This window comes from Cucumis melo, chromosome 2, assembly GCF_025177605.1.
Source record: "Cucumis melo cultivar AY chromosome 2, USDA_Cmelo_AY_1.0, whole genome shotgun sequence".
In the NCBI taxonomy this organism is placed as follows: Eukaryota; Viridiplantae; Streptophyta; class Magnoliopsida; order Cucurbitales; family Cucurbitaceae; genus Cucumis; species Cucumis melo.
In genome coordinates this window covers 3,597,239-3,618,441 of record NC_066858.1, presented here as the reverse complement: position 1 = coordinate 3,618,441, position 21,203 = coordinate 3,597,239, and the positions used below count along the sequence as shown (strand labels likewise).

The 21,203-nt window shown below is 29.9% G+C and overlaps 3 protein-coding genes across 3 annotated transcripts; 1 reads left to right on the top strand and 2 right to left on the bottom strand.

Annotated features, from left to right (window-relative positions):
- The first annotated feature begins 4,760 nt into the window (after positions 1 to 4,760).
- Positions 4,761 to 5,739, top strand: LOC103492469 (NDR1/HIN1-like protein 13). Its single transcript, XM_008452868.2, has one exon. It carries the CDS (start codon positions 4,837 to 4,839, stop codon positions 5,620 to 5,622), a length of 786 nt encoding a protein of 261 aa, XP_008451090.1. The 5' UTR covers positions 4,761 to 4,836; the 3' UTR covers positions 5,623 to 5,739.
- A 5,194-nt stretch (positions 5,740 to 10,933) lies between these two features.
- Positions 10,934 to 14,966, bottom strand: LOC103492468 (uncharacterized). The gene is made up of 3 exons (XM_008452866.3): positions 14,604 to 14,966; positions 13,039 to 13,366; positions 10,934 to 11,498 (listed from the first exon to the last, which is right to left on the bottom strand). The coding sequence occupies exons 1-3, from the start codon at positions 14,749 to 14,751 to the stop codon at positions 11,282 to 11,284; spliced, it is 693 nt and encodes a 230-aa protein (XP_008451088.1). The 5' UTR covers positions 14,752 to 14,966; the 3' UTR covers positions 10,934 to 11,281.
- A 1,227-nt stretch (positions 14,967 to 16,193) lies between these two features.
- On the bottom strand, positions 16,194 to 17,824 carry LOC103492467 (60S ribosomal protein L30). The gene is made up of 5 exons (XM_008452865.3): positions 17,720 to 17,824; positions 17,494 to 17,599; positions 16,996 to 17,097; positions 16,497 to 16,565; positions 16,194 to 16,407 (listed from the first exon to the last, which is right to left on the bottom strand). Exons 1-5 carry the CDS (start codon positions 17,738 to 17,740, stop codon positions 16,370 to 16,372), a joined length of 336 nt encoding a protein of 111 aa, XP_008451087.1. The 5' UTR covers positions 17,741 to 17,824; the 3' UTR covers positions 16,194 to 16,369.
- Positions 17,825 to 21,203: the final 3,379 nt, after the last annotated feature.

The window sequence follows — 21,203 nt, the reverse complement described above, 5'->3', positions numbered from 1 at the left end:
AAACACATTTTTCATATTTAAAATCATTTCATAACACATATATAATCAATTCAATGTTTAATTTTATATTTTTAATTGCATCTTTTGTACCATCTAAATTTATTTTGAGTAATAAAAAATTGAGGGACTAAAACAATGAAAACGGAAGTTATATGATTAAAGTAATTTTTGTAATAAAATGTTGTAAATTATATTTTTAATAAAAAAAAAGTGTTGAAAATATTTTTAAAATATAACAAAATTTATATTTGATGAAAAATGTGTAAAAAGAAAAAATTTATTATTTTATTCTTCAAAGCATTCCCACGTTGGTTATTTTGGAATATAGAGGCTCATTCATATACCCTATTGATTGATCAACGCATTTTGGGTGGTCGGATGTGGTGAGGAGAGGAGTTTATTAAAATTTTCTTTTAATTATCTAAAACGTTTTTTCTAGAATTGTGAAATGTTTTACCATTAAGAATTTAATTTTGATTAACATAACGTTTACCGTCATTAATCCTATTTTCTCCATAATAATTTCTTTATCTATACCTATAAATATCCCGTTCCTCTTTCATTTGAGAGAGAATAAAAAAAGCTCACTCTTCTCTTCTGTCTTTTTCTTCTATTCTGTTTCTCTTCTGTTATTACAAGCAATTGTGTGTCATTCAACTTTGAATGACAAACTCAACTGAAGGATGAGGTTGTTTTATCCTGGGGACGACAGGACGACAATCTGTTTGCACAATCTAGAGTAGAGCCGCGAAACGTCTTAAAAAGGCATGTTCCGCGATTCAGTCATATACTAATCTCTTTCTATTTTGCAATTTTTAGTTCCTTAATCGATCCATCCTGCCATTTCTGTTTTGCATTTTCTGTACCAGTTTGCTGAATCTAAACGTGTCGTTTATTTGAAGACCGAAGTGTAACAACAATTTCAGAATCTATCAATAAAAAATATTGATAGACTTGTATTAATGCCTATCATCGTTGTAATCTAAAATTTTGTTATATTTTTTTAAATATTTTGATTCATTTTGCTATATTTAAAAACAACTCTAAAATATTTAAAATAATATATTTTCATGGTCAATACTTTGGGGCAAAACTTCCCACAAGTTGCTATACTTTTTTTAAGCTATGATAACAATTTATCAATAGTGAGATTTGAACTATTCTTAAAATTATTACAAAAATGGGTTAAGTATATAAATAGATTATCATAACTCAAACATATATTTAAAATATACTAATAAAGATTATCACATGATAATTACAACTTGGAATTAGGTAGTAAGAAATTTCAACCTTTCATTTCACAAATATATATTATTCTTATTCACACATTACAAATCCTCATATAAGAATGGAGAGAGGGGAAAGAATTTTGAAAAGAAGAAAATAAAGACAAATTGGTTGTTGGGAAGAAATTGCCATTTTTTGGTGTTTTGTTTACAATTTAATTAATCACTATTTGAAGAAGTCATTTCAATGAAAAACATGGCTAATTAACTACTCCCTTTTCCCTCGATAATTCATTCTCATTTTTGTATTATTTTTAATTTTAATTCATTTTGATTCGTATACTCTTAAAATCTTCATTTTATTTTCAGTAAGAACTTTCAATATTTTTAGAACTTTAAAAAAGAAAAGCATAGTTGGTCCCTTGAAAGTAAAATGAAAATAAATAGATCAAATAGATCACTTAAAATAAAAGATAATAATAATCAAAGTTAAAAGTTGAATAATAATACTTCAAGTGAAATAAAATCAAAAGTAGGCAGAAAAGTAGTATTTAACTTAACCAATGTATTATTACCTTTAATTAACTTTCATACACTATTTCATTGTTTAAAAACTAGAAATTAAATATTATTTTCATTTGGTTTAGAAAGTTTGCTCATGTTTTCAATTATTTCTCTTCATAAAGGATTTATACTTTAGTTCCATATGTTGTAAATTAGTCCTTATCATAAAATTCACTATTTGAGATTTTTATAGAAAAAAGAAAGTCTATTTTGTTGCATGATATTTTATTGTACCGAAAAAACGAGAAGATTATCTTTTTAGTTCATAGGTTTTGATGAATACATGTGTTTGGTCTTTGAATTTTAAAAATATACATTTTTAGTCTTTAGATTTATAGAAATAAACTTCTTTTTGGTTCTTGAGTTTTTCCGATACACTTTTTAGTTTATGGGTTTTAAAAATATAAAAAATAAAAGGTTGTAGAACTATTTTTTGTCTGATTTTTTAAATGATTATATGATATTAATATTAAGAAATAGCTTTCAAAATGATATGGTTTTTAGAAACCATAAATTAACCGTAAATGATAAAACTATTGTAAATATTTAGAAAATATAAAAAAGTTTTAGATAGTATATCCATGTCTAGATTATTAGTATCTATCAACGATAGATTTAAAATTTTATTATATTTTATAAATATTTTGATCCATTTTGTTATACTTATGTTTTACATACATACATATATTTACGTATGTATGTATATATAAAACAAATTTTAAGTATAACAAAATGGATCAAAATTATAGAGGGAGAGAGTTTAGAGTGTGCATTTTGAGAATCAATAGTTTAAAACATAGCCCATCGAAAGTTTAAATTATGGTTTGATCAAAATTGACGGGACCAAAACAATTAACACTTCACTTTACTTTAGTTAACCAATATTAAAATAATAATAATAAATAAATAAACAAGCAAATGATTATACAAAACTTATTGAAAATATCATTTTAAATAGGAAAATTATGGAAAACAAATATAACAAAATGAGTGTATGAATATCTAGAGAGATGATGGAATGAGTTTTGTAGATTTATTTAAAGAGATGATGGAATGAGAGAGAGAATTGTATTATTATTTAAGAATGGAAGAAGAATAAAGAAATGATTTAAGTTTAGGACATCACCCCCACGCCTGCCGTTTTGGAATTAAAGGGTACCCTACCCCCAAACCCTTGACTTAATTTCCACGTGAGGAACCTTCTTTCTCTTCTTTCCCCTCTCTCTAGCATTCCAACAAAAACACAAAGATATTTGAGAGAGAGAGAGAGAGACTAAGACCCTTCTCCGTGTCTGCCAACTGCCCCCCTCAAATAATAATAATAATAATAATATTATTATTATTATTATTATTATTATTAAACTAAAATAATTTATTTTTAAAATTTATTATAAAATTATTATTAAAAAATTAAACCAAACATTTTTCTACAACCTTTTAAACCTCCTTAAAAAAAACTTGAAAACTAAAAAATGTATATTATAAAAACTTAAGACCCCTTTTGTAATGTTTTCATTTTCTGTTTTTTCTTTTTTTAGAATAAGAAATAGGAATATGTTTGATAATTGTTTCTGTTTTTTGTTTCTTGAAAAAAATAAATGAAAACAAAAAATGTGTTCGATAACTGTTTCTTGAAAAAATGTATTCGATAACTGTTTCTTGAAAAAAAAAACAGAAACAAAAAATGTGTTTGATAACTCTTTCTCGTTTCTTTATTTTCTTCGAGATTTATTTTTTATTTTATTCATGTTATTTTATTCACATCTAATTCAATTAAACATTAAACAAAAAAAAATATGTCCTTCATTAAACATTAAAAAAATTATCAAAAGTTTATTCATTTAATACAAAAGAATACCAGTGCACAAATAAAAATAATAACATAAACATAAAATTGTATCTATCTTTCAAATGTTGTTCAAATTTGATTGGCAATATCATCTCTCACTCGGGTTATTTCTCTTAGATGATGTTAACTCACATCTAATTCAATTATATTACTCTTCAAATTGGCTGACAAATTTTGTGCATCTTCAACGATCACTGATTCATTGCTAAAGTCATCGAATAAATCATCTTGACAACTGTTCAATCTAATATAATTGTGAATTGTGCAAAATGCTATCGGTATATATTTTTGTGTCTTGATAACGTTCTCGTTTCCTTCGTCGAATCCACGCAAAGAGGAAGACGAAAACTATGGATCCGATAGAGAGAAAGAGTCTGGCTTGTAGACGAAGACGATGAGAAGCGAAAAGGAAGACGGCGTGTAGAGGAAGACAATAAGAGAAAGAGGAAGTGGATGGTTATTTGGAAAAGACAATGGACATAAGAGGAATAAAAAATTCACGTGGAGAGGAAAATGGAAAGGGAAAAAGAAACCAATAGAAAAATAATTGAGAAAAATGAAAAGAAAACCAATAAAAATAATTGAGAAAAAAAGAAACAGATAAAAATAATCGAGAAACAGATAAAAGAAACACTTTTTTTTTTGTTCTTAGTAACTCCTTATAAAATAAGAAACGTTTCTATTTTTTTTAGTACAAGAAACAAGAAACGTTATCAAACATTTCGGTTTTTTTAAAAAATGAAAACATGAAATATAAAATAGGAAACGAAAACGTTACCAAACGATCTCAATAACTAAATAAATCTATTCTTATAAACATAGACACTAAAAACGACGGATGAAATTCATCAAAATTTGCATCATAATGTGAGTCCATGCCTCGAACTTACCCTTTGGAAAGTGTTGGGATAGAGTGAAGTAAAGAAGGAACGTAGGCGCGTTAAATATTTGACCTATTCGGCGTCCGGCCATCGTCCGTCATCAAATCTATTGACACCCATTCCTTAACTGTCTCCTCTCTTTTTCTTTTTTAATATTTTTAATTATTTATATATATATATATATATATATATATATATATATATATATATATATTTATATATTTATATAAATGCCCCTCTTCTCCCTTTCTTCAACTCCTTCCTCCTCACTCTTCATCTCACAACCCTCTCTCTCTCTCTCCCTCCGCCTCCCATGGCTGACCGCGTCCATCCCACCGTCGATTCCCCCCGTCCCAGCACCTCCTCCACCCTCTCCGACACCACCAAACCTCCCTCTCCACCTCCCGGCACCTACGTCATCCAGCTCCCCAAAGACCAAATCTACCGCGTTCCTCCTCCCGAAAACGCCCACCGCTTCCAACTCTACACTCGCCAAAACCGCCGCCGCCGCAACCCCTGCCGCTCCTGCCTTTTCTGCCTTCTCGCCATCCTCATCCTCCTCATCATCCTTCTAGGCATCACCGTCGCCGTTTTCTACTTAGTCGTTCGCCCTAAATCACCTAACTACTCCATCGACGCCATTTCCGTTTCCGGACTCAACTTATTAACATCCTCCTCCTCCTCCGCGATCTCGCCTCTATTCAATCTGACTGTTCGAGCGGATAATCCGAATAAGAAGATCGGAATCTATTACTTAACAGGTAGCTCAGTTCGAATATATTTCTCAAACGAGAAACTTTCGGAGGGTGTTTTGCCTGATTTTTTTCAGCCTGCGAAGAATGTGAGTGTGCTTAGATCTGTTGTGAGAGGAACGGGTGTTAATTTGTCGAGTGGGGCGAAGAATGGGTTGATTGAATCGGTGAAACAGAGGGTGGTGGTGTTGAAGGTTGAGATTGGAGTTCCGATTAAGGTGAAAGTTGGAGCGGTGAAGAGCTGGAAGATGAGAGTGAAGGTGAATTGTGATGTGACGGTGGATGAGTTGACGACGGCGGCGAAGATCGTTAAGAAGAATTGCGATTATAGTGTGAAGATTTGGTAGGGTTATGAATTGTTATTATTAATTACGAATCTTTTTTATTTATTTTTCTATTCTTTTTTGAGTTATACTTTGTATACTTTTTGTAATGAAAAAACACACTATTTTTTTTTTTTTTTTTTTAACATATGTGATTTTGTGACGACGAAATAAACATTATTTCCATATCAATAATTAAGTCTAAATTAATATAACAATTATATTAATTTATGTTTTATTTTAACACAGTCATTGAAGATAAATTTAATAATTTGATACATATATAATTATTAATGTTTATTTCTTTTTATTAATTATTTACTATATTATTTCACTTTTCATTCTTTTGTTTAGTTCTCATTTGGGTTTGTACTTTTCTTGAATTTTTGTGGATTTTAGTTTCATTTTCAGTGGGATATATATTTATAAAAAAAAGATTCCTTGATTTAAGAGTTAGATGGTTCAAATTTTGATATTTATAATTGACAAATGGATGGGGTTGTTATTATTTATTTCATGAATGAATTTATAAAGTAAGGAAAAAGAGTTAGGTGGGGGGAAATAAGGATGAAAACGTGGAAGCAATGTTTCCGAAATGTGTAGCCCAATCCAATTCTATGCCGCGTAAGCGTCTTCTTCGCTAATTCCTTTTTTTTATTTTTTATTTCTTTTCTTCTTCTTCTTCTTTTTTTTTTTATTTATTTCTTCTTGTTATTTTCATTTTTGTTTATATTTTGGGGTTTTTAATAAAATAAGAAATTTTTGTAAATGTTTCAATTCTATGTTGATACGATTCTATTATTTGCATTGATAGGTTTATGATCATGGTTTAAAGTTTAATTAAGGATTAGTATTATTGATAAATACTCATATAATAATAGACATTATTAAACTTTTTTTATATATTTGAAATTTTTTTAAAATTATTTTATCATTGATATTATTCAAATATATTTGCATAAATTTTAGTTTTAATGAGTAGATTTGAGTCTCATCGAAAGAATAGAAACTAAATTTAATGATATTTTAACTTCTTTTTTTAACTTTAGGTTAGTTTTTTTGTCCTAAAAAAAGTGTTAAAGAAATATGGAAGATAGGGATGTTTTTTTAAAAAATAAACCGAGTGGAGAATTGAATCATTGACTTAGGATATAGTTAATTAATTTCCTTTAATACATAGATAGATCGTATATGGAATACATTTTTGAAAAAAAAAACACAAAGGTTTTATAGCCGCTCAAAACAAATTTAAAAAAATAAGTCCATAATATAAGTTGGTTTAGCTTCTACGTGTTTAATGTTTAGTCTCTCTAATTTGTATAATTCTAAAAATTACCAAAATTTATTAAAAGTTATCCTAAAATAATTAGATAAGAAGCTGAGATTTGATCGATAGCAATTTGAGTTTTTCGACCAAATCAACACTAAAACGACTATGATCGATTTGGTAAATCTTCAAACAGACCACAATCAATGAAGGAATACAAACCAACCGTTGGTCAATCGATTAGTTGGCGTTTAAGCTTTTGAAGATTTAAAAATAATGTCAATTTGAATTTTTTCCAAACCGACACCAATCAAACCCTTCCTTATTCCTAGCCAACTTCGATTATCTCGATTTTTCATTTTATCATGCTTGCCCCTAATCGTATATATACTCTATTTAATCTTTATTCCTTTGTTTATTTTCAACTGGGGGGGAACATGAAAATAGGAGTACAAATTTTATATGTTTGAGCTACATTATTGTTTTTTGATCTATAGTTATTGTTGGAATTTGATTTATAAGATTAGTGAAATTAATTTCAATCAATATTATACATAGAAAAACAACTATACACAAACGATTTGTTAGAATTTAATTGCAAGATTAACTTTAAAAGGATATAATTACTCATTGAATACTTAGATGGAATAGTTAGGCTTTTTTTTTTCTTTCTCAAAATTATTATTATCTTCATTTCACTTGATTTAATTACTTTACTATATGTATATGTATATGTATATGTATATGTATATGTATATGTATATGTATATGTATATGTATATGTATATGTACACACACATAAAAAACATTCTTGATGGCATTCAAACAATATTAGTCTTTAGGGTCATTTCTTAATTTCAATCATAATAATGCTTAAATTATTTCTCATATATATATATTTTTTTTCAAATTGCTGTTTATTGAATCAGTTACTTCCCATCTAAGCTTTCTAACAAAGTTAGAAGAGTTAGATTTTTTTTATTTATTAAAAAGCTGATAAAAAGTCCCGCAATAAATCCTCGAAATTCATATCATTTTGCATTTTTTTGGACTTTATATGTGCTCGTTTAATTTTATGTATTTTACAATTATGAGGATAGTTGTAGGGTTTTTATGAACCTAGGCAAATTATTAGGTGAAAGGTCGTCGTTGTGTCCATTCATGGTGACATTTCAATTAGTTTAAATAGAGTTGTAATTCGACATTCTTGGAAGAAGACTTTGAATTTGAGTGAAAGTTTTTGTAGAGTTTTATCTCTTAAGTTTTATGTTTTTCTTTGTATTCTTGTGTTTGAATGCATGATTAGGACGTTCAACCTAGTTTAGCCAATTAGATCGTAAAGAATTCAACAAAATAATCTTGAAGTTAGGACTGAATTCTCTCAATTTTTTCAAGCCAGATCTGTATTAGATTTTTTGGGATTATTATCATTTTGTTAATTAGTGTCGTGGGATTCACCTAGAATAAGGAAGAGTTCTCAAACTTGTTTAAAGTGGATTCTTATTATATACCAGACGTAAGAGAGAATTTAAATTTGTGATAAAGAGTATATGTTTTAATAACCAATTGAATCGTGCTATGAATGGCTACTCTATTGAATTAAACTCATTTTATTTTTTATATCTTCTTTAATTGCTTACTTTTCTTTTATTATTGTTGATTTAAAAATCAAAAGAACAATTGGAATATTCCATTAATGAGTAGAAAAAAAGACCTTGAACTTAAGTTGTTGTCATTGGAGCTTGTGGGGCTTTGCCAATTTGCATGCAACTCAAATTCAACAATTCTTTTATAATCAAATTGGCTTTCCAATTGGGAATTAATAAATGCCCAAGTTTTAGGCTATTGAATTTCAAACCATAAAGTCCTTTTCTTTTTTTTCTTTTTTTTTTCATTTGGACTAATTCAAATTATTTTGTGACAATAAATACTCTTACTTTTCTAGAGTTTATTGTACATATAAATCCCAAGTCTATTTGGAATGTCTTCATCCTAACCCTAAACTCATCTTAACATTGGTTTGAAAACTTTCAATGTTATTTTGTGGTTAGTAAAGATTTAGTTGAATAAAACTAATAAAATAAGGGCTAGTTGCAAATGTAGTAATTATATTCAAAATAATTAAGTATATAGCAATATTTTAAAAAAATTGCAAATATAGCAAGATTTGTCAAAATTTATCAATGATAGAAATCTTTCACCGATAGACTATGTAGCAAATGTTGGTTTATCACTGATAAACCATATGAATCTATCAACGACAGAAGTCTATCACCGATAGATTTTGCTATATTTGCAATTTTTTTAAAATGTTGCTACATAGTTAATAATTATTCTAACGATTGCTATCCATTCTAATTACCCAAAAAAAATATTTTTCTCTTATATATTTTGATATAATGGTTTTGGATTAAAGTAGGAGGATGAAAATGAAATGAGTATGATTCTTTAATTTTGATTCATTATATCTACTTAGTCATTGATCCTTGATGAGTCTCAAGTTTTTTAAAAATAAGGTAAGTTTTTGTTAAAGGTTTCGTTAGTACAATAAAAATAAAGAGATTTAAATCACAGAATCTCTTAGTCATTAATATATATTGTATGCTAGATAGTCGAGATATGTTTGTTTTGCCGACTTACAACTTTAGTCTTTAAACTTTTAAAATTTTATCTATCTATGGTATAATCCCTTGGATTTTTAACTTTGAATTTTGTATCAAATAAATACAAAAAAGTAATAATAATAATAATGTCTAATACGTCCTTAAATTTTTAAATTGATTCTTAAATTTTTAATTTTACGTTTAATTAAACCGACCTTGTCCTATTTAATATTTTAAAAAGAATTCATGGATTCATAGAATACAAAAAGAAATTGTTTTTATCGAATAGATTGATAGATATTTTATAAAAAAAAATTGAATGTCTCAAGAACCTACTAAACACCAAAATGAAAGATCATAACATATTAGACATTATTAAAATTCAAAAACAAATTAGATACAAACTATCTCAAAATTGAATTCATACTAGGGCCAATATACATATGTATATCCCATCAATGCAAATCAAATCATAAATAAAGTAATTGGTTTAAATAGTGAATTTGTTGAACATATTTTCAAATATAGCAAAATTTCATTCTTTCTCGACAATAAAAAAAAAATACATGTATGGCAAAAAGAAATCTAATAATCTTAAGCAAAGTTTACATATTTTGTTCATTTAATTTCTTAGCCACTTAGAGTGTAAAGAAGAAAAAAAAGATTAATAAATAAATAAAGATTAGCCACTTGGGATTACTTTAAACTAATCAAGGCATTATATGAGAAAAAAAGTGATTGAATATTTCCATAATTATTAGTAGTCAGATTAGGAAAAAGTCCAACCTCTTGTAAATGAAATCACAAAGAAGAAATTATCGAGTGTTTAGGTTAAAGTTTTTCCTCTTGAGATCATTTTTCATGTTTGCTTTTAAGTAGTGGTTATAGAAGTGTCAAACTTTGAAGATATGTTTGGTATTCAAAACTTCAACTTCACAACTTTTATTATTTTTTAGAAATATGGTTCCTTGCTTTTCTTTTTCACCGAGTTTCAATTTATTACGATTTAAATACTTTTAAGTATTAGATAGTGATTTCATTTTAGTCACTAAATTTCAAAATATATTAATTTTACTCAAAAATTTTGAGTTTGAAATAAATCATTTACTTTTTAATTAATTTAATAAGTTTCACAATGCTTCGTTACTACTAAAAGTTTCACTTCGTAATTTTTTTAAGAAGACATTAATGTTAACAACTAAAGTTCGTATTTGGTAGAAAAAAATGAACGTTAAAAGCGTAAATCTCAAAATCTTAACGGATAACTTTATGGAAAATAAACCTTAAATCTTAAAAGTAAAATTATTAAACTCAAGACCAAAAGTGTAACAATGTGAAAACTAAATCAAAACCCAAAATCTAAATCTACCTACATCTCATAAGTCAAAATCAAATTTTGAATTAACAAATCAACCTTTTGTATTACCATTCTAAACAAACTTATAATTAAATACTTGAAAAGTCATTAAAAGAAAGTATAAAGTTTGAGTTTGAACGAGAAGTCAAAGGGCCAAATTAGGCACTTGCAAAGTACAAAGGGCTACTACCTACGTAGAGAATCCTAACATTGAGCCTATGCTTCAAAGATACAAAATAATGAAACAGAGTGTTAACCTTCTATTTGGTCGTACATGAAACACAAAAGAAGAAGAAAAAAAAATCTTAGATTTGACAAAATGGCAACAAAGGAATACAAGAAACTGACCTTTAAACCCACCTGATGGTAATATAATACAGGGTTCAAAGTCAGTCTTGAAATTTCCCAGAAGATCAAAAATATAAGTATCTGCAGGATACGGTAATATATAAATTCTTAAAGTACAATAATTTTCCTATGCAAAGTGTCTCCTACGGAGCCTCCATGTCCATGTTGGTTGTGCTCGTGGTCGTGAAAGATGAGTGTCAGAATACCTACCACGCACAAGACCGAACCTACGAGAAGTTTGTCATATCGTTCGACCCAGTGAAACTTCAGCTGGCTAGCACCGTAGAATGACAAAGCCACCAACGAAGTCATCACAGTTATTGTGCTGCAAATTCAACAACATAGAGAAAAGTTGTAATGAATCAATGAAATGAATCTTAGGTTTAAAAATTCATGCTTAATATGAATGGAATGCATAACATGAATGGTTCTTAAGTTAAAATCAACCGAACTTTGCGACCAAAGACTTCCCTTGGAACTGAAAACAATCAAGTAGATGGCCTCTCACTTTCACTAAATGAGAATCGGCATTAACAACAAATTATAATAGCAACTCTCAGTTGAAAGTAGATATACAACCGCTTTTAGTTATAATTATTCCATGGTAAATCTACTAATAGCGAGAACGACTTTTGGGAAGGGAGAGACTATATTCATTCTAGTTTTAGGGATATGTAAGATATCAGCCTTCGGTGTTCGGCTTCAAAAGCTAACTTTAATACACGCCAATGTGCAAGTGCAACACATATAATTTTTCATAGTACTTGCCAACTTTCTTCGAGGCTCTAAACGGTGGCACAATGTACAAATAACCATTTTACTTCAAAATCTCCATAAACTTCGACATCAAATTATTGTAAGGATTAACTATGGGCTCCACACTAATAGTTGGGATGCCGTTGTGGTTTCCACTAATACCTTTGAAATCCTAAGCTATCTTGCACTTGTCTTTTAGACTTCTCTCAAATCCTTGAAAAATTCAGTTGAGGAAGGCCATCACAGTCGCTTCCAGGGGGATATTTGATTGGGCATCACGTGTGATTTCTCAAGCAAAAAGATGTTTGTATAGCGGTGGACTTTTTCATTTCTCTTTGCTCCTGGCCAGAGAAACCGAGATTGGATTGAGGAAGTTTTGTTGGGTCCACCTTTTTGTAACAAAGAAAAACTTAATGAAAATTTCGTTTTTCAACAATTCTTTAGAATATTTGATGAAAGGATTAAGGAATAGATGTTGATGTTGTGTAGAATCAAGCAAGATGTAGGAGTTTTTTTGTACTGATGACCCTCTACGGATTCCTTTATGACTTTTGACCCGTCCCACAAATGAATGAAATCTAACATTCTACTTTAAGTCAAAGCGCACTACCGCTTTTTCATATTCACGCACAACAAAGTGAGAGAAAAAATAGATCGCAGTACAAATGGTCATCGTGCTAACGTGATGGTTTATAAAAAACAACGGTGTGTTTTTACGTAAACATAAGATTTGAACATGAGACCTCCTGTCCTCAAGAATATAGTCAGTTGAGTTGAGCTCATATTGGCACGTAAGCATAAGATTAAATTTCATATGTTTTTTTTAGAGGCGGATCATTAATCATGCAAGGAACTGAGAATAGGTCATCTATACAAAAATCTCCAAGATGTAGTGTGAACTTCGAATTTTTTTTAAAATCCTTTTATAGGCCAACCCCAATATAACCAATCTCCATTGAAATTCTCTCTTTTTTTCCACGTAGCACCCTTTGGTTGACTTAGGATAATTCCTTCCCTCCATTTTTCTTTAATTGGTTTCTTTCTCCCAAAACAAAGAAGTTGCACAATGTACAACAGATAAGAGAGCTTTATGCCTATAGAATTGATACCTGAATAGCAGCACAATGATAGCAAGCACCATCATGGAAGACGAATTTCCAACAGCAAGAAACACTGGAAGAGTGGTTGCACAGGGGGACAAAGCAGGTACGAGGACAAGACCAGCAACAGCCATTTTCTCCATAGGTTGGTTGTGGGAGTGGCTATGACTGCCTCTTCCAGTCATAAACAATAAAACGTAACAAGCTCCAAGAATTATAAGCAAAAGAGAAGCCAGCTGGTGCACAGTTTCTTCACCAGCAATTGTATTAGCCATCGTGATTGCGGTTATTCCAAGAAGTGAAGTAGATATCACATGTAAAATTGCTCCAAAAGCAGCTGCAAAAATATAATATGCATCTAAACATAAGATTTCCAGATGCAAGCATTATGAAACTAATATTACACTAAATATCACTTCCTTGCATTTTGTAAAATAACAAAATATACGTGCACTGTAGGATTCTTAAATTTAAGAATAAATTAACTTCACTTCGTTTTGTTATTGTAGTCTATAATCCCATTCTAATATGCAACCCTAAGATTAATCAATTTACTTACAAAGAAAAAAGACCAAAAAGTGCAACTTCCATTAAATTCAGGTCTAGAGCCCATTTGAGTAAACATTGTTAAACCATCAATTGACCCAAAAGCTTAGGTTGATGAGTGAAGGAAAATTTAATATCATATCAACACTCTAACACACACCACTCACTTGTAGCTTGATAAATATAGAAGACCCAACAAGTGAAAATAAATATTAATTGGAAAAAATGAGGAAGTGCAGAGGTTTGAACAAAGAACCTCATGGTCATAAATCATTTTAAATCACCGATTGACCCAAATGTTTGTGTATTTATTTCGAACAAATACATCGTAAAAAATCCCTTGGGGAAAAGGAGAGACAGATCAATGTTAAATACATCCAAAAACCAACTGGGTAAACAAGATTCCCAAGCGCTCCCTCAATCTTCTACATTCGAAGAGACAATAACCAAAATGTGATGCATTTTTTCACCTTAGTGAAGTCAAACGAGCAATTGATCAAGTTAATTTTATATTATATCAACATTCTAACAAGCATCAAAACTAGCAAATATAAATAAATATATATATATATATATATATATATATATATATATATATATAAACACCTTAAAGGAGTAACAACAGCAGTAGAAAGATAAGCATATTATATGGACTCATGACATATGATAGAACTTTGATTGTAAAGACCTAATAGATTAAGAGATATAGTTCATCGGATCTCACAGTTAGTTTATGAGTTTCGTATGATAACATCTTCCTCTGCAGCCACTGATACTCAAAAGAACCCTAAGAACTATCGTATGAGCGAAACTACCGAGAAATTAAGACAACAATGTCACAGTAACACCGAACAAGAATCAACTAAACTAAACAATTGAACTGCATTTTGATAAATCAACTCCAGCATTGGCAAATCTTTCTCTCAGATAACATCCGAACAAATAATCCGTAATTCGCAGAACAATAAAACAAATAGAGATGCGAAAATGAGAGATTTAAGAAGTACGATCGATTGCAGAAAACATACTGACGAGGAGAGTCCTGGAGAGAGTCCATTTCTGGACACGGCCGACGACAGAGAAAGGAAGCCAGTGAGTGGGAATGAAGGAATGAAGGAGCGAAACGGTCGCAATTCCTCCGATTGTGGACAGATCTTCTGCAGTAAAACCTTCCATTTGGAGCCGGAATGAAACAAATCCGCCGCCGGATGAAAAGAAAATCGGGAATAAAGCTAACCCGGTAGGATTTCAAGGCGCCGGGACGGAATCGGAGACAGATCTGAGAGTGAAAATGAAAGATTTCAGCATCGGAAACAATTCGAAGTAGCGTTTGGTACCTAATCCTTGGTGGATTTTGCTTTGGAGTATAATTTTAAAATATATATAAAAAGTATAAATACATGACAATTTCGTTATTCAATTTAACTTGTCGTTGTTACATACAAATCCTTTCGGTCAATTTCGAAATTAAGGATATAGATCCGATTGCCTAACATACTAATTTTTATAGCCAAATTTTAAAAACTAAAAAAAAAAAAAATTAATTAAATCAGTTATTTAAAATATTTATAAAATATAAAAAATACAATTTTATCATTTATAATAATTTCCTCGGTCCAATTGGATTTTTAGATAAATTTAAAAAACAATAACTACATCCTAAAAACATCTTTTTAAGTTTTTAAAAATTTGATTTGGTTTGAAGAACACACCTAATAGCTAACAAAAAAAAATTTAAGACTTTTTATTTTAAGATAAGAGCCAATAAAACTTAAAAACCAATAGACGAAAGTGAAATTCGTACCCTCAAACTTATTTGGTAGGGAATTTAAAAACATAAATCCAATATTAGAAATTTTAAGAACATAAATCCAATAACAATATAATTAATAAAAATAAAATTGTACATCTTATTTTTAAATGTGTATTTGATAGAACATTCAGAAATTGGACTATAATTTAAAATGTTTATATGTTACTAGTTGAAATTACCTTCTTATACATTTTCTACCATAAACAATTCTGAATTTTCTCAACTTTAGTTTGAGATACACTTTAATTTCTAATTTTTATTTTTTGATGTTAAAAAAATAGCTGATTTTGTGTTGGATTGGATATAAAAAATTGAAGAAAAAATTTTAAACCCAGTCCAATCGAATTTTTTGGATTAGACTAATTAACATTTTTAGGTTGAATTAAAATGACTTGAATACTTAGAGAGTTGATCTACACCCAATAATTTATTAACCATTCAAAAGAGTTTAGTAACTATGAGTTTATTATAAAAAAAAAAAACCATTATGTTTAAGGTTTATTGTCAAAATTTCACCATCAAGACTGCTATACAGAATGAAAGATAGGTGCCACTACCAAGCTCATCGAATCTCTCCTAGCGCCCTCTTGACACGACCCGCAACATTGGATATATGAGAAGATTAAACATTTTCTTTCAATCAAACCTTGGATTAGTCGAAGGATCACATGAAAGACTTCCAAATTTATTAATTTGTTCGAACATAACATATTAAATAGAGACTAATATAACAATAGAACGATAAAATATAAGGAGGTAACATGCTTGTACGGTTAACTGTTACGAGGCTAATATAACACAAAGGTTGATACGAAAGTTTTTTGGAATAAGATGATCTTGAACAATAAAAAAAGGGTTTATAATGAAACCATTTGTTCAATAATATCATGCCTCACAAGCAAAAACACATCACTACATTGAACCCAAAATCAAGAAGAAACTCTGAAACAAAATTCTATGATCTTAAAACGAAGTTGGAATCTAACTTTCGGGCATGCTCTTGATAATATCCGAATCACCTGGAAAACATTAGAAAACCAAAATTAGAACGTTGGGTTCAGGCTGTTGTAATTCAAAAGTAGAAGATGGGATTAATCGAGAAATTTACCAGGGTCGATAATGCTGAGGCAGCATACTCTGTAGTATTTGCCACATGCGGTTCCAAGGTCAACATTGCCTGAGCACACATAAAAAGGAGATATTTGTTCACAATGAGTAAAATTTAAGCAAATCTATTCCACCATAATCAACTTCTAATCCATATCAACAAAAGGCACTACCCTAGATTCTTTTGTTTACAGCCTTCTCCTAATCCAAAACAATTAATATGTTCTTGTTCCATAGATTTCTACTCGCTATTTATTGTTTAAAAAAGGGGCAAAGAGTCAAGGTATAAACATAACCATGACATGAAGCAATTGCTTTAGCTACATGGGGCAAAACCATCAAGCTATCCAACAAGTCCAACAAACCAAAAAGGTTCTGAGAAATTTTCTCAGTTGAAAAAATGATGGTAGATAAATACTTGTTCTAGGCGATTAAATGACAATGTGGTGCCAAAGGAAAAAAAAAAAGATAATGCTTTGTTGAAAGGGTTAGAAACATACTCCCATTGTAATGGTGAACTCCAACCTTGGCCAACATTGCATAGTATTCGATCTCGGACTTTCGGAGTGGAGGGCAGTTGTTGGCAATGATGATCAGCTTACCTGAAAAACAAACAAAAAATTAGATATACCCACAAAAGCAGAAACTAAGAAACAACAGATCATGCACAACAAATAAGAAACTACAGATCCCCACGCACGGAGTAATTTAAATTGATACAATTAATATAAATTAGATACCTAAGTCGACTATTTGATTGATGGATGAAGACCAGAATAAATAAATAATCTAATGCCGTAAGAAACAAAATCTCAGATCAACACCTTACAACATTCCCATTCTCAGAATGACTGTGACTCGAAACTTTCAGTAATTTCAGCTAAAACCCTAACTAAAATACAACTAATCAACTAAAAAAAGACACCAGAACATCAATCGATGCAAAATCTAGAGATCAGATCAGTAACAAAAAGAAGAAAGCTTAATCAATAGACTACCTTTAGAGTTCCTCAAGGTTTTGAGGACGGTTTTGTATCCCAAGGTGTATTTCCCACTCTTCATGACGAGAGCGAGTCTGTTGTTGATGCTCTCATGGGTCTTCTTCTGTTCAAGGTTTCACAACAAGAAAGAAAAATGTCAGGGCACTCCAAAGCTAGCAAAGATCAAATGGAAAATGGAAGAACTAAGAACGGAGGTTGGCCGGAAGTGGAAGAAGAAACTTACGGTCTTCTTAGCGGCCACCATGATTGAAGACTCGAAGCTGCACTCGCCAAATGAACGGCCAAAAACCCTAATTCAGAAAAATATATATAGAGCACTAAAAGGGTTAGCCTAAAACTTGGGCCTCATGCTGACCCGTTAGGCCCAATTTTTAAAGTTGGTTTTTTTTTTTTTTTTATTTCTTTGATTTCTTTTAGGTTAAAAAAACTTCTTTTTTCACCGTGAGTTCAATGTAACGCATTTGTATATTTTCGAGGACAGAAGTCATAGATTCAATTTTTCTCATCCCAAAGTTATACTTAATAAGACCTTTTAAAAACAATTAAATTTTAAAATAACAAATGACATAGTATTTATAAATTATAGGTTGAAGTTTTCCAATAAATATGTCGGATCACTTCTTCTCAACCATACACCCTAACCTCTAACCTCTTTGCTTGAAATTCATGCAGAAGCAAATAATACAATTCTAAAGAAAAATGTAATGAAAGAATAAAAATTTCTTAGTTACGAGAACAAATCCTCGCTACCCTTAAACTCAAAACTATATGTACTTATAAGTACATATATACCCTTATAAGTGCAAATGACCCAACGACATATTGAAGAAAAGACGAGACCTTTGGAACACGATATCTAAATGAAAAGTGGTAAACAATTTTGAAAGAGTGAGCTAAAAAGTCTAGTAAGTGACTAGGTTTTAGAAACAAGCGTAGTATAAAATGTTTAGTAAAGCATTTATAAAAATATTTTATAGATCTCAAACTAAATGCTCAAGAGATGACAAATTTAATCAATACTAAATCCAACATAATCCTTGGCTTAGATAGTAAAGTAAGATCAATACTATCAACCCCTCAAACTCTCGGAGATAGGGATCCCTAACTCTACCTCAAAGATAGGTGTCCCTACCTCAAAATTCCTCGACGCCTAATATCCTACCCTATAGTGTTGTAGTTGTAACAAGACACTAGATATAAACTAAAACATGTGTAAAATCATAAGCTTTGAAAGTAATACCTCAAACCATAAACCATGCCTTGCTAAAACTTTTACAAACTCGTTTCCTCTTGCTAGCTGAAATTCACCTCAACAATTCATGTTTATCAAAATACTTTATAAATCACATGCTTTAGAAATAGCTCATAAATCAAACTAAACTAAAAGCATGTTAAAACATTTGGCTAGCAAATTCATATAGAAATCCTTATTTGAAATATGTTTTGTCACTCACAATAAAAGTTAAATCCTTGGCCTATAAATTTTCTCCATCTCCTCTTGACCTGAAATAATGATATTTAAATCCAAATTAATCCCTTAGGTTCAGTGAATATCCAAACTTTGCCAAAAAATTGCAAATATATATATATATATATATATATATATATATGGCCCCAAAAATGATATTTTGGCATGGCCAACATGCAAGCATGCAATAGATTAGGCATATGGCTGGCACGAATGCGGAACATAGATTGGTTTCGAATTGGTTTGATTTTTCAAAATTTTGATTTTTGTTTTACTCCTAATCTTGGGAGCTACAAATAGACAAGCTACCACACAAATAGAAAAATAGAAAAATAATAATAAAAGCAATATGGTCTTAAAAGAAGATGTGTCTAGTTGATACCGGTCCAACCGAGACTAAGCATCCCACTAATATATTGGCTCTATTCCATCCTTAACAACCAAGCCAGTACAATCCAAAACTGTTCGGGCCACTCAACCTTAAATAGGATCGAGCCTATTCTCTCTCCCGAATATAAAAGTTTTAATGAATAGAAAATTCAAGGAGAGAGATCTAGTAAATGAATCCTAAATAGAAGGAGAGCGCATCTTATTGATGAGGGAAGGAGAAGAACAAGGTAAGCAAATTATCGGTCCCAAACTTAGTGAACCAAAAATCTTCAACCCTCTTAACTTGCATCAAAGTGTGTGGCACACAACTTTTTTAGTTTTAAAGATAAACTCTTTTCGTCAAAATACAAATTTACCGTTGAAACGATCCTGAGATTAGTCCAATCTTTATGATCAAAGTTTTCTAACAAAATATTGTATTTACATTTATAAACTACATATATATATATATATATATATATATATATATATATATTTATATCCGTGAGTGTCCGGACCAACTTATTGAATTCATGACAACTTAGGTAGTTTTTGAAATTGTCTCATTTTTTACCACTAAGTCAGTCTATAATGATTAACTACAATAGTTAAGCATATATTAGCATGCATATCCCTATTTGACATGAAATTAGTAACCTTAACCTATTCATTGGCCTTAAAATAATTTGTTGATCTCCATATGTAATATGTATGTTTATATAACTACACAACGTAGGATAAAACATGAATACATTGTTGTATATACCTACACTTAACAAAGAAAAATCAACTACTTTAAACCATACATTGAATAAAATTATTATTGAATATATTGTTTCAATTTTATTGGTAACTACACCTATAGCTAAATTAAAAAAAAAAACTATGCAAAAACATGAAGTTATATATTCATTTTAAATGAAACCATGTTTGTAATTATAATTTAAGGGTGGACGATTAACATTAAACCTTAAACCCTAAACCATAAACCAATGTTTTGAAAAATGTAAGTAAACCATCTATTACATTTATGAGAGGAGAGTGAAGCCAGTTGAATCATCACTGACTATATTTTCAAAAGAACTTGTTTGGTTTGAATTCTTATTTTATTTTTTATTCTATTCAATTTTCAACTTAATATTTGTGTAGTTCTCCCGATAAGGTATGTCAAGGATCTCACTTAAAAAAAACAAGAGACCTTGCAAAATTTATAAGATACGTGTACTATGTATCTTACTACGAATTGGTTTTAAGATGAAACGCTATGTTATGCAATAACTTCTTACACGTCACTAAATGCTTTAAATTGAATCATGATCACTACTTTATCATCATCCTCACTATGTTCATATGATATGTGTACATGTAAGTGTGCGATCTTCCAAATGTAAGCTCAAAATTTTAGGCCTCTACTTCAGAATGAGGGCTTCACACTAGTGGACCTATATTTCATGGACTCCAACGATACGAGATTAACCGACTAAACTTTTTCAAACCAAGTTAATCAACATTTGTTAACTAACAGGTCATTCCACTAAAATAAATATACATTTGCATTTACTGAAGTAAATATATTTGTGTCCATCTTATATAACCATGATTAGTATGTTAATCCTTCACAAATTGTTCATAATATCAGTTGAATATTACATATTGTTCTTTAAGTTCATTCACTATTGAACAATTGGTTTAAGGTCCAATTTATAAATTGAATCTCTCTTAGGCCAATAAGAGGATGAGACCCCTCGTTCAATACCTGAATTTAGTCATTAAGATAACAATGTAACCTATCTACTGACCATATAGTGGACATAAGTGAATTTCGTCTTACACCTTATGTCCTTAATTATCCATATGGTATCATGCATCC

Bases quoted from the DNA above. Each gene is read 5' to 3' on its own strand.
- LOC103492469 (XM_008452868.2), top strand. From the start codon at position 4,837: ATGGCTGACCGCGTCCATCCCACCGTCGATTCCCCCCGTCCCAGCACC.
- LOC103492468 (XM_008452866.3), bottom strand. From the start codon at position 14,751: ATGGAAGGTTTTACTGCAGAAGATCTGTCCACAATCGGAGGAATTGCG. The intron at 13,367-14,603 runs GTATGTTTTCTG...ATATTTTTGCAG, and splicing joins CTCCAGGACTCTCCTCGTCA to CTGCTTTTGGAGCAATTTTA. The intron at 11,499-13,038 runs GTATCAATTCTA...TTGAATTTGCAG, and splicing joins ATCATTGTGCTGCTATTCAG to CACAATAACTGTGATGACTT.
- LOC103492467 (XM_008452865.3), bottom strand. From the start codon at position 17,740: ATGGTGGCCGCTAAGAAGACC. The intron at 17,600-17,719 runs GTAAGTTTCTTC...AACCTTGAACAG, and splicing joins TGGTGGCCGCTAAGAAGACC to AAGAAGACCCATGAGAGCAT. The intron at 16,566-16,995 runs GTATGTTTCTAA...ATGTGTGCTCAG, and splicing joins AGTTCACCATTACAATGGGA to GCAATGTTGACCTTGGAACC.